Source organism: Ostrea edulis, chromosome 2 (assembly GCF_947568905.1).
Source record: "Ostrea edulis chromosome 2, xbOstEdul1.1, whole genome shotgun sequence".
In the NCBI taxonomy this organism is placed as follows: Eukaryota; Metazoa; Mollusca; class Bivalvia; order Ostreida; family Ostreidae; genus Ostrea; species Ostrea edulis.
The window spans coordinates 86,186,112-86,200,602 of NC_079165.1; the positions used below are offsets into that span (position 1 = coordinate 86,186,112).

The 14,491-nt window shown below is 36.5% G+C and overlaps 1 protein-coding gene across 1 annotated transcript; it reads left to right on the forward strand.

The window, feature by feature from the left end:
- Positions 1-5,324: 5,324 nt before the first annotated feature.
- On the forward strand, positions 5,325-7,893 carry LOC125681726 (acetylcholine receptor subunit alpha-type acr-16-like). The gene is made up of 2 exons (XM_056155283.1): positions 5,325-7,341; positions 7,432-7,893. Exon 1 carries the CDS (start codon positions 5,446-5,448, stop codon positions 6,655-6,657), a length of 1,212 nt encoding a protein of 403 aa, XP_056011258.1. The 5' UTR covers positions 5,325-5,445; the 3' UTR covers positions 6,658-7,341; positions 7,432-7,893.
- Positions 7,894-14,491: the final 6,598 nt, after the last annotated feature.

Here is a 14,491-nt window from a genome sequence, read left to right on the forward strand (position 1 = left end):
TTCTTGAAATACTTTATTGGGAGAACTTAATTTTTTCCAAAAATCCCTTAAAATTTGGGTCATTTTATTAATTTCACCTTATTAAAATGATAGAAAATAGTACAAATGACTAAATAGGAGAAATATTTCAAGCCCATAAAATCTGTAAAACCCAGGAGCTTCCGGGGGCTTCGCCCCCTGGACCCACTGCCTCATAAAGTTGCGCCCCCCGTAACCACAATTCCTGGATCCGCCCCTGGATATCTAAATTCTTATCTAAGATGTACTAAGTATTAAAGTATTCATGCTCGGAACCTTGGCGCCGCGTGGAGCATCAAACGTTTAACGTCGGTAATGAGCTTTACCAAGTTCAGCCCCTTTCACACATTCACGGATGAGACGCCGGATTGTCGATCCGTGATGGTCCGTGACAATCCGCCATCACCGTGTACAAACCGTGTATGCATTCTGCGTCTTCCGGGACAATCCGGCTTGTCCAAGCCAAACCGTGAAAAAAATTAAACATGTTGAATTTTTACCCCGGATCATCCCGAAAGAAAATCCTCATATTGATCCGTGTAGGTACCGTGTACCACCGTGTATCAACCGAGAAGTCCGTGTATCAACCGAGAAGTACGTGTAGCCACCGAAGTAACCATGTAAAGTCCGGGGTCATCCGTGTACGAAACTTTTCTGCTGAGGAACATGGATGTCTACGGTTTGTACACGGATTGTTCCCGGTAACTACACGGACAGACACGATAAACACATGTGATAATCCGTGTTTCTCCATGAAACAACCGTGGATGGACCGGCAGAAACCGTGATCTTCCGTACGCTCCGTGATCATGCCGGCACCGACCGGGAATTTTTCCCGGGACATACATGTACGGGTAGCTACCGTGCTTATCCGTAGAGAAACCGGCGTTTTCCGTGTCTGCATCGTGATAAGACCGTGTTGACACCGGCATTACGTCGGATCACTAGAATTTTGCATCTGGTGTCGACCGGCTCCTGATCCGTGAATGTGTGAAAGGGGCTTTCCCGGTGTTGTAGCATAGCCTTTCCCCCCGCATAGACTTTTCCCCCGGAAAAACGGGCCCAGGATAGATCTTCGCCTAAAGGGGGAAAAAGCGCCCTAGCATATAATTTCCCCCTATGTACAAAGTCAGTATAGAATTTCCCCTTGGGCGGAAAAACCGCCCTGGTATAGAATTCCCCCCCCCCCCCCCCCCCCCCCCCCCCCCCCCCCCATTGTTTCCGGATTTCATCGACCGGAATCTTTTTCTTTTCATGTAGAAGCTTTTGAATAAATATAGAATGAAGCAAACCCATGCAACTGAAGATAATAATCAATGAAATTTGTTATTATTGCTATAAAGAGGTACATGTTATATAAAAAAGTTACAAAAAGAAACAAATATGCGTTGTGAAATTGTTATAGTTTAATGAAATAGATATGCGCTCATTAATATTACGATATTCATAAAATAAAGGATTTTGTTGTTGTTGAGTTTTTGAAGTTGGGTTTACACGCTGAAAACGTTGAATTGCGTATAGTAAATACAATATCCTTCCCAAAAACTTTAACGATGGTCAATATCATAAGGAATTTTCGTAAAAAGTCGACTAAAAGATATACAATTAAAATATCTAAAAAGTAAATTAGATGCACTGTATAAATAAAAGTAACCGTTTATTTAAATTCGAAATTTTAAATTAAAAAGACATTAACTTTTCTTCCCAACTTCACTATTTCAGATGTTAGATACTGGTAGATAACAGCAAAGACTTGAGATGTATGAATGAATTTTGATATACCATTACACGATTTGAATAATTTCCTTTTAAAAAAAAAAACCTGATGTTGATTGTGATACACAAGACCCTGCTCAAAATAAAAATAATAAGAATTCCTGGGTCTAGATAAGCAAGAGAATTCTAGTAATAGAACTGGAAACGGATACATATCTAATATGTAAGAAGGGGGAAAGGCGTACTGTCATTTAGGGGGAAATTCTATACTGGGGCGGTTTTTCCTAGGGGGGAAAATTGGGTTAATTCTTCCTAGGGGGAAATTCTATGCCAGGCCCATCTTTTGGGGAGGGGGGGGGGTGTCTATCCCGGGCCCGTTTTTCCGAGTGGGGGGGATTCTATGCTTCAACACCGGCATACGTTGGGCACTTCACATATATAGCTAGTAAAGTTTCTACAGAGTTGACAATTCTCGAATGAGCCGTAGAGAAAAATATACAGAAAATAAACACACGCATATGTAGACTTTAGAAGAAGTGAAATACCACAAATTTACACAAGTAAGAAATTCCTGGGTTTTTTTCTTTTCTTTCTATAAATGCTTGTCCGAGCATCTGTCTGTCACTTACATGTAAATGGAAAATACTTTTGGTTTTTAGTTGTTTGTTTGTTTTACGTCCAATCGAGAATATTTTACTCATATCAAGAGTCATCAGCTGTATGTGAAGTACCACAATTTTTGAAATTGGCATTGCGGTCAGGGCCGAAGCAGTGAGGATTTGTTAATGTGCCAACGCCTGCCATGACCGGTAGAACAAGCTTGTGTGTATTGAATCTGTTAAGAGACAGAAACACAATATGCAGGCGATAATGGAAAATTGCTACATAAATATGGGAAGTTGAGGACGGAGAAGCCGACGTAATCCCGCATGTCATATAAGTGAGATATTATTTTGCCGTTAACTTCCATGTTCAATAAATTATCTAAGTTCGAAGCAGATGTGGAAGACTGTGTGGTGTATTTAATTTCGAGTTCACTGGGACATATATAATCGATATATGAATGAAATTGGTTATTCTTAATAGATAAAACGTCGTCGATATACGTGCATATGTATCTAATTGTTGAGTTGAAGTCCACACCAAGATATTTTTTCTTCTCATGTGGAAGCTTTTCAATAAATTTTGCCTTATAAGAATATGAAAAAAGGTCAGTAACAAAAGAACACAATTCGTGCCCATTGGAATTCCAAGAGACTGAAAACCAAAGACTACGAAGACATTGTCAATACAAAATAGAGAATCGAGCAAACACATGGACCCCTGGACATACCAAAGGTGGAATCAGGTGTCCAGGAGGAGTAAACATCCTCTGTCGACCGGTCACACCCGCCGTAAGTCCTATATCTTGATCAGGTAAACGGAGTTATCCGTTGTCAAAATTAGTGTGCCAAGAACGGCCAAACAATCGGCATGAAACACGTCAGACAGCATTTGACCAAATGATAGATTGTATTGGCAATTGCAAACTAAATCGTTAAAACGACCATAGAATTTGCGAAATGTTGATTTTAAACGAGACTGTTGGAACCCCTGCATCATCAACTTGTTTGTCAGTAGCCTACTTCGATTTAAAAACTGACCATACGCAGAACAAGCTCTTTCGTATCGAAACAGTTGAGATATGTAAACACCATATGCAGGTGATACTGGAATATTGCTACATAAATAAGGGAAAATAACACGATATGACAGTGTGTCACGTGCCATTTTTGATAATCTATGACGTTGACCTTTTATGTAAAGGTGAAATAATAGAATCTTGGGCTAGACTTTTGATATTTGGTGTACCATGATAAGCTTGAGAGTTTCGTGTGCCATTTTTATGACATCTGGCCTTGACCTTTTATGCAAAGGTCAAATAAAAGAATTTTTTGGACATTTTTGTTGTCCAGATCTTTACGTTTTTGCCTTTTGACATAAGGGAATGCCTTTGATGTTTGGTATGTGGGTACACCATGATAAGAAAGTGTGTCATGTGCTATTTTTTAAAATTACCTTTGACCTTGATCTTTTATGTAAAGGTCAAAAATAGAATTTCTGAAGAATGTTTTTGTCCGGACCATAATTGTTTTTGCACTTTTGACATAGGCCTTTGATATTTGGTATGTTGGCAAGTTCAATATACTATCATATGTTCACAACACCGTTCCTTTTTTAAAGCTCATATTTATATAGGCGAATGTTATGTACCGCAAGTCCTAATTTTTCACTTTAAAGATGATCCCTAAAAATGTTTTTAAAAACCATGGAAAATGGAAGGGGAGACGTCAATTATAGTGTGCTTAAACAGTTCTTTCTAGTTTTGACTAATTCTCTCTAGACTAAGTTCATGTTTTACCTTTAGCGCTTGCTATAATTTTTTTAGGCCTGGATTCCCAAACTTGTTTTTGCTATTTAAAGTAGTAATGAAGGTAATATTCGCTCAGTTTTAAAATTGCCCATATATAGGATTAAAGTGAAAATAGACGAAAATACAACTGGTGCTCAATATACTCTATAAACGTCCCTCAGAATCACAAGGGTAGGCTTATGCATACCTTGCACGCTGTCCGGTACTATATTAAAGTAAGTATATTTCGAAAGTTGTATTTCCCCCCAAATTAGTCAAGTATATTTTAGGTATTAGATAATATCCATCTTCAATGTTAATGAACTCTATCAATCAGTACACAATATTTGCATGTTTCAGTAAAAGGTATTTTGTTGTTGCCAATGCAATTTATGGTGAAAAAAATATTAGCAGTGGCATGTAAAGTTGGTAAATATGTATTAAAACGAGCCGATAAAAAGTTTCCTTTGAAATTTTCAATATCTTTTTTTTTTATATCGAATGACCTAATTTGTGACTTAATGAAGGTGATGACGTGATATTTAGGGTCCTTTGATAAAATCGAAGTCTGTAGAAATCTAATTATCACCACTAACGAAGTTCATCAGTGATAATTACTTTATAAATCAATTAAAGCTCGGCTTCATTTATTCTCTTCTCAATATCAGATACCATTAATATCCATTGTATGGAACATTTGATGTGAGAATAAGAAATAGCCCGGGTCAATAACACATTGTCAAGCGTGAGAATAAGAAATAGCCCGGGTCAATAACACATTGTCAAGCTATCTTTCCCTTTGAATATAATTTCTGAAGTATTTGCCAATGTTTAGGACAAATATTGAACCCAAGAAACAAAGATTTTAAAGACAAAGAATAATAATCATTGTGTTACACTCAGAATTGGTCAACTACATTGATGTTATCAAAGGAAAGTAGAAGAACGCTAATTAGCTCAATACGTCATGATGAGAAGCTTCTTTGCTGGGACAATTGGTAATGAACATGGTACAGAAAATCAAGTTTTGCAATTTCTAACATTCTTAGGAAAATCTTAAATCACCTATGTACAATGAAACCAAAAAAAAAAAATTGATTCTTTCTACGTGACAAAAATTATGACAATTGTTTAATCTTTTTGACATGCAAAATAAAGAACAGACAAACACAAGAGCGGTTTAAAAGTAATCCCTTTCTCTTCCTTTAAGAGGATAAGTACCTAAAGTATACATTCATTTTTAAATCACACAGAAAGCGAACACAAGGCACCTACCCTCTGTGGAAGATTTCAAAATCCCATTTAGTCTGAGTTCGAGGATGAATAGTCTGGTAGTTTTTCTTCTGTGCTGTGTGCCTGTAGCTTTGTGTTACAGCATAGCTCAGGAAACCCAGCTTCACACGGATTTATTTACGGGCTATCAGAAGGCGATACGCCCAGGGGCAGACCGAACGAAAGCGTTGTCAATCACAGTGGACTTTTTGTTAATTAGCTTAAAGGAATTTAGTGAAGAAGATAGCAAACTTGCCGTTATTGGAGCTTTTAAGTTCTCATGGGAAGATAATCGCTTGATATGGGATAAAACATTGTATGGCGGTGATCTGCAAGATACATCGGTTCTACAGGAGACTCTTTGGGTTCCGAACATCATCAATCTGAACTGTTTTGACAACATGAGGCCATTGGGCTCTAACTCAATGAGTGTCAGAGTTTATGACAGTGGTTTTGTCTCGTGGCTTCCTCCTGTTCTCGTTGAGAGTACCTGTGACGCCGACGTGACGTATTATCCGTTTGATTCTCAAACCTGCGTCATCCGGTACTATATTCCAGGGTACTACCCACCGGATCTGAATCTCTCCCCCGGGTCCTCTGAGGTTGACCTCATGCAATATGAGCAGAATAATCTTTGGGACATTACAAGCACCAGCCTTTCCACTATGGTTAACTCCTATGGTTTTCAAGAACTCCATATACAGCTCCAAATGAAAAGACGTTCCAGTTACTACATCGCCGGCCTTATTTTGCCGATTTGTCTGATGAGTTTTCTGCAGGTCATGGTCTACATCCTCCCTGAAGAATCTGGAGAACGAATCGGTTTCTCTGTCACCGTGCTGTTGGCAGTAGCGGTTTTCCTTACTATTATCCAGGAAAATCTCCCGGAAGCTTCTGAACCAAGCGTCTCTCTTTTAGCATATAAACTTTTAGGTGACGTCCTTACAGGAGCTTTAATTACAACATCAGCTATTTTTGGTTCCGCTGTCTATCATAAAGATGATTCAGAACCGGTACCAACAATCGTGAAACGACTTTTCTGCACTAGACGGAAATCCTGCTGCAAGAAATCCCCGAAAGTAACCACCATAAACGTAACCGAAAAATCACCACCAGAGGACGCTGTGAATGACTCCGATGATGACGTCATTTCCTGGAGTGATGTAGGAAAGTGTTATGATAAATGCTGTCTTTTCTTCTTTACGTTATGTCTTGCTATGAATAACATTGTCCTCATGATAATAATCAGTATACGTTAAAACAATTGGACACGTGAGAAATTATATCTAAACGATTTGATTGAAAATTTAAACACATGAGAAAAGGCGATAAACGAAAAATTATAAGGCTCATTCAATTCATTTTTGCTTACAATGTTAATAATTTCCGAAACGTTTTCTTACGTATTAAATCAAATAACACAAGTTTTACCTTGGAAACTGCGATCTACTAGAGGCAGATATTCGTTTTACAAGAACTAATTTATATTTTTGCTATATAAATCTGTGCCACCACAAATCAGTATATGCAATTGATACATAAAAGTATATTCGTAATCAGAATCAAACGCAATATTTGATATCATAACCCTATCAAGTATGATAATTTCAGACAAATCTGAGATGTATACTGGACAGCATCCAGTTTTCTATCTGATGACAAGAAAATAACCTTTGTGCAAATCTCCAATCGGTGGCGGATTTAAAGAGGTGACTGTACATGTAACCCTAACCCTCATAGATTGAATTTGTAAAAACAGAAATGGTCTTGTTTGTCATTTTGGGTCATTCATCCCCCATTTTTGAGCGGAAAAGGCACATAGTTGGATCCGGAACCACTAGGTATTCCTTCTAGAGAATTCCTGATTTTTAATTTGTTGGTAATGATGGATAACACTGAGGATTTTAATTAGTATCTCAGATTTATATTTCATTACATGCAAGGTGAAGATAACGAACAGTGATCAATCTCATAACTCCTACAAGCAATACAAAATAGATAGTTGGGCAAACACGGACCCCTGGACACACCAGAGGTTTTCCGCAGAGTTAATTGGGGAAAAAAAAGTGAAGCATGGTTTTCTAATGATTTGTTCGCTTAATGATATGTAAGGGAGTCTTTTAATATCCTTCCTTATAATAATATTAATACTTTGAATCATGTTTACGCTAGTCATTACATTTTATGATTATCAGTATGTTTTATGTTAAACAGATAATTTTTATGTTAATTATCATGTTTTATGTCTATCACGGTTTTATATTTATCATGTTTCATTAATTAATTCTCAATTTTTTAATTAATTATAAAAATCATGATGTTTTTGTAATTGTGATGAGTTAGTACTCACATTAGTAAGCAATTGATACATGTATGATACCTCAAAATATGACTTTTACAAGCAGCATCATTGAGTTAAAGTTGATGAATTGTTCAAAATACGACAGCAAGGGAGTTGTCTCTTCAATAAAAATGCTTACATTTTTGTAATCAAAGAGGAGGCTGAATTTTGTTTTTGTTGAATGAACAATTGCATGAAGGAATTCGTGTTGAACATTGTCGATAGAGGGGAATCTGGGAGTAATGCAAATGAATTGAACCCAAGGCGAAAAGTTTATCATAACAGCAGTCAATATACATGTAATTTGTCTGGATCAGTAAGCATTTCTTTATTACAAATGTTTACATTGCATACTATTCAGAAATTAAAGAAACCCAACAGTTTATGATTTCTCAGGTCAACGATAACTGTTTCCTTTGTGAAAGAGGTTTTTAACTAGAGTTTGTCTATTCAATTAAGGACATGGATTCGTGACTACCTCCTGTTGCTTTTGGAGTTTCATTCTTTGTAATAATTTGTGAGTGTCTTTTATATTCGTTTTTTATTTGTACTTCACTTATAGTCGGTTACTTAGAGTTCTTATAAGGGTAAAGTTAATATTTGAACTTTGGTTAAATGTTCGGCATTGTTAGCCAAGTAAAGTTAAAGTTAGGATTAATATCATCAATACAACAAGTGGCTGTATTGTCATTTTCGTTGAGTTTGTATTCAAATTTTTATTCGGCGTTTGGTGTAAACAATGTTGTGCATGACAGATATCGTACAATTATTGTATTTTGTTCACAAGTTTAGTAAACTGATATTAATCATTTTTATACTTCCATGGTGACATACTCGAATCTCATCTGCTGAGAAACGTTTGAAATGATAATGATTTGTTTTCCTGCGGTGGTAAAATCCACATCTTTTGGGGAGATAGTACATGTATCTTGCAATGGGAAACTTAACTTGTCGATGGGTGATACATGTATAACTCGCGAACGCGAAGAGCTCGCCTTAATGGTTACACATGGGAGGCTCGTGATTTGATCTTCATAAGCTGGAAAAAAAAATGATGAGGATTGCCCACAGTGCTCTGGAAAAATGTCGCCGTCACTGCAGACCTATCGTGTTTTCCTCACCTAATTTTCTTAGCACGCCATGACAATTTACTTGTTAATTTAACTCATTTTAATAATGATTCGATAAGTTCACATGTATTTGGAAATGATTTGACAAAAACTTGATGTATCATAACGTGAAATATTTCGAAGCGTATACATGTATAATAGGTAGTGGTCAGAGCTCAAGTGATACTGCAATACGTCGGGTTTTTTTTCCAAAGTAGGAGAAACTTGCATAATTTATGGAGTGTCCTAAAACGAATTTTAGGTGAAGGAAACACTATAGTTCGACAGTGATGGCGACATTTTTCCAGAGCACGTGCACTTTGGGTAATCTTCATCATTTTTCAGCTGACGAAGTGTAAATCATATGACTCACATGTGTAATCATTTGAACGAGCTCTTCGTTCGCCATGAATGTATGACATTTAGCATAATCAAACAAATAGTTGAGGGTAACATTGAAAATTTTCACCCCGAGAAAAACATTCTCAACGTTGAATGCAACTTGATTGAAGTAAAGGTTTTCAATTTTACCCTCAATATGCACTGTATTTACTAGCCTCCCCATGCAGCATGCAAGCAAATGGTGAGAAAGAAACTTTACAGCATTAAATAGCATGAAATTCACCGATAAGAATTAGTATTTTCAGGAACATAAATTGGAATTCCCTGTGCAAATACTTATAAATACGTATTACAGATTTAAAATCGTCAGGGTCAATAAATTCTTTTACAGGGTTATGAACAACACCAAAATATAATCGGTCATTAAATGCAGTGTCAAACTGAAATTGAAATTCATCGTTAACAAAACAGGAGGCTTTTAAAATTTTCAATACACTGTCCATGGGTTACTCTTTCTGATATTAGATATCTGCGTAGAGGCATGTTTTCAAGTCCCGCGTCAATACATCGTCGCAAACCACCCCTATTGTCTTCGCTCACACTACGTCATTAAACAAACAACGCCTATTGTCTCCGTTTACACTACGTCATTAAACAAACCACACCTACTGTCTTCTTTCACACTACGTCATTAAACAAACCACACTTATTGTCTTCGTTCACACTACGTCATTAAACAAACAACGCCTATTGTTTCCGTTTACACTACGTCATTAAACAAACCACGCCTATTGTCTCCGTTTACACTACGTCATTAAACAAACCACGCCTATAGCTGTTTAATGTAGGTGTAGGTACTCCTACACTCAGTAAGTGTGGCTAGCGACGATGGTGTCCATACATCCAACGACGCAATGAAAAACAGAATACAGTAAGTATTGGAGATATGCCGAATACAGTGCTGCTTGGCTGATGCCGAATACAGTGCTGCTTGGCTGATATTTTGCTTTTATACAGAAATGTATGGTGCATATCGTACTTAAAACATCATCTTTAAATTTTCATTTGTTAATGTACCTGAGATAGTCTGGTTTTGAATGATATCAGTACTGATACAGTCTGCTATTGCAATTAATATCAGACTGCTCACTAATATCGGACGGTCAAAGACATATTTTTAAACTGAATGAACAAAGAAGTGACGTCACAGCGATGAATTAATTACAATAGCAATGCACCTAGTATACGAGTAGATGTAAGAATTTCGAATGGATACAAAATAAACTTTTCATTCTGTTTTAGGTCACCTGACTCACTCAGGTGACCTATAACAATTGCATCCAACGTCCGTCGCGCCTTAACAACTGAACATTTTTAACTTATTCTTGATAACTGCTATTCAAATTTTGTATAACGCATCAGAGTGACAACGGGGATTGTATATATTGTAGATTTCAGGACTCTTGCACCCCTGTGGCCTTAGAGGTTAGACAAAAACTGCCAAAAGCTGACTATTTTTTTTAAATTCTTCTTCTATACAACCCCATATCTGTAAGAAAATTCTTAAAGTTATTACCTGTAGTTGTGATCTCTCACATTTATCAATTGAAATTCTGAGTAATCTTGTAATTACAGAAATTGAGTTTTTCAGAGTTAGATTGTGTATTTAGATAATAGAATAAGATGATTAAATAATATACGTGTTTCATTGTTCTTTGATAAGTCATTTTTACAAGGAAGTTATTCAACGGAAGTTCAGGGGGCTCCGTGGTCGAGTGGTTAGAGCATCCCGCTCAAAATCACACTGGCTCTCACCTTTGTAGGCGCTGGTTCGAATCCCGCTCGCGCCAGTAAGTGAAAAAGTTTCCCAGTTTACTTTCGGAAGGTCGGTGGTTTCTTCACAGGTATCTGGGGTTCTTTCTTCCACCAATAAAAACTGGGTGCCACCAGATAACTGAAAAATTGTTGAGTGTGGCGGAAAACATCAATCAATCAATTAATTGAAGCTCATGACGATAACAAGTTATTTTGCTTTCGAGAAAAATAGTAAATAAGTACCGAGATATATTAATTAGTAAATAAGTATCAGTTTTGCTGACGAGTAAAAGGAAAGATCTGCTATTGTACACTATTTTGGGGTGCAAGTTATTTGACTTCCCTTACAGTTAGCTCTGACACTGCTTGCCTGCATACCAGGGGTTGGAGTTGGGGTGGTGATTGATTGAATAGCATTTCCACACACAATAAATAATCACTGAATATGGGCCTTGTGACTGTATGTCATGCAGCGATAAGAATTTTACAAAAGATCCTAATTTAGAGAAGGGGAAACTAATGGTTAGAGGTATCGATATATCTTTTTGTGAAAAGAGAGAGAAAAAAGAAGAAGAAATTCTACTCCTGTCCATTCAAGGTTAAACTCGTTTACTTTCTGACGCATTCAAAAACATAAGAAACAACTATTGTTGATTTAAACTGACGATAACGAGTTATTTTGCTTTCAATGTACTGCTGGTACAAACAAATGTAGCTCTCCTGAACACAAAAGTTCTGTCTATGCTTTATGAATACAAGGTGACGAAATGCAGCAATATACCAATCGTCCAAGACCAGAACAATTACAGGGTCGCCTCCTGTTTCTGATTCAGTGTTTTGTCTGGTGATTTAAAAAAGCGAAACTATTGCATTGTAATCTGGTACATACAAAGGGTGAATTATAACGATTTCAACTTTCACACGATACGTAAATTTCAATTTCAAATCAGTAAGTCTCAGGGGATTCAATTTTTGTTGATAGAGAATTGTGCATTACCGACCGACCGACGGAGCCTTAATTTTTTTTTTACTCAAAACGTTTATTCAAACTGCTTGAATAATTGAATTTTTTTTTACTATTTTGATTTTTTTTTTTCAATATTAGTGAACATTTATCTAAGGATACCCTTGAAAATATAAATCGATTACATGTAAACTCTTAGCTCTCAGCTCATGTTTATTGTTTACCTGTATATAGTTCCGACTTTAAATAAAAATTACTTACTTACTTATGTAATACAAAAATCATGTCTGAATGTAAGAATAGGAACCATTCTAGACCAAAGTTTTCAACGTGTTTGTTTGAACTGAGAAAATATAGAGCAAATCATAAGAACTTAATGCAACAAATGTTTGGATAGATCAGTTAACAACCCTGAACACCTCTTTAACTCCTTTGCCTCAATCAGATTAATATCTTAAGTACACCACACCAAAGAGAATGAACTTGCGATATTTTCACAGTTCTTGATAATCCGACACATTTTAGTGCAATCCTTATCTTTAGAACATCACTGAATTTTTCTAAGCGTTTGTTAAAAGTTTCACATTTCTGGTAATAACACCTGGGGCCAGTGACCTGTTTTACAGAAAAATTAAAGACCAAGTTCAAAATTTAGAAATATTATAATTATTTTGAAATTCGTCTCTTCCAGATTTTGTATAAACACCAAACGCATATTCATGGTAATATATTTACATTTGCCAATGCACTTTCTTATATGACAGTACTAAAGAAATTGAGATTCAATTTCGTGTAACATGAAGTTGGTCATGTGGTGGTTAGTTCTTTCTTGCGTATGAATACAATCACCGCTTCAAAAGTCTGTTCCTGTACTTTCACCTGGCTTCTTCCTTATGTAATGCAGTGGGGATTTAGACCCCCCTTTCGCCACAAATTTAAATAATAGAAATAGTGTGAGTAAAATTCCAGACTGGCACCCAAAATGGCTGAGTATTTTGGTTAATACTTGACTTTCACACACACCCTTTCGTAAACCCTAGATCCGTCACTGCAATGACATCATAACAGAAACAAACGCAGCAGGATATTTATACAGAGTTTATTTTGTAAACAAACACGAATTTCATCAATTTATTAAGGAGAAACATTAAAAATACCGTTCTTTTGTTTCATTTTAAACACTTTTAAATACCGTCTGCAACTATGCCTAAATTGCATCTTCTGCATGACAAATTTATAAAATAAATTTCTGTGATATAGGAAGCGAACAAATGTAGGCAGAATTATAAGCCTATTTACTTTATGATGATAAGTTAACTTGCTGTTTCCTGGCAACTGCCATTACGGCTATGACTCGGCATGATCATAAGCGAGGCTGGTTTCGAGGCTCGAAAAATTATGTTCATGTCAGGGTACCGGTGCGAGTCTTCATTAAAATCCTACAACAGAAATCTCTCAAGTAAACAAAAACTCTGTCAGTTCGTTTTTATTTTCTCTTACACACACGGAAGGTAAATAAAAGAAGCAACCTACCTGCACTTTGTCTAAATATGTCCTACTGTCTCGAATCGTCTCCTACATGGCTACAACAGCGAGTCCTAACGATGTACATGCCGTTGTTTCTTTCCAAAAACCTGACTAAGAGCTTAGTATTAACTTGACCGATCATATCCTCCATCAATTCTCTCAGATCCTTTGAATTTCTGTCGAAATCTGTGTTCAACAATTGCATTTTCAACTTAGTAGGCTAGACCAACGCCAGTTTCTCCATCGCTGATCGCGACCTGTAAATTACATTAAAAAAATCTAGATAGTCATAAAACTATGAAATATTCAGAATTTAAAGAATGAAAGTTCCTAACCATTTCAAGTACAGGAGGATTAATGAACTTTCACTACATTTGATTTTCATCCAAGTTGAACAAGTTAGAACAAAATCTGATTATTATACCTCAGTATGAGAATTCTATGCAACGTGTAATCTGATTGGTTTAGACGGTCACATGCCAGGGATAACAAAACTTCATATCTCCCTCTCAAACATCATATTTACCCCTTGGGCAGCCTCGTGCATTTTCCATAATTTTAACGTTAAAGACGACGAAATGTATTGTCACGTCACAATAAGTCCGAGTCATTCTACTTCCATAATTCGTAAGGCACAAAATATGCGGGTCTCTGATACACAGTTAAATCGCCTGGTTTTGGTTAATACAAAAACAAACAAGTAAATCAGCATTGAAGGAGAATGGTAAAACAAAAACTGGTTATCATATCACTGTATTTCGCTGTTTGTACCTTCTGATTCGTTGAGGCGCGGTGTTACCGTTAGGGCAATCTCAGGTACATACATGTACAATGTATAGATGAGCGGACTCCAATCTCAAATGCAATTTTGTGGTCTTGCTTTGTTTCGGTATAATGAACAATTTATTGCATGAATGTTCGGGAGATATGAAGATTTATTCACCCAAGAAAAATCATATTCCCCTCGGGCGTTGCCCTCGGGGAATATGATTTTT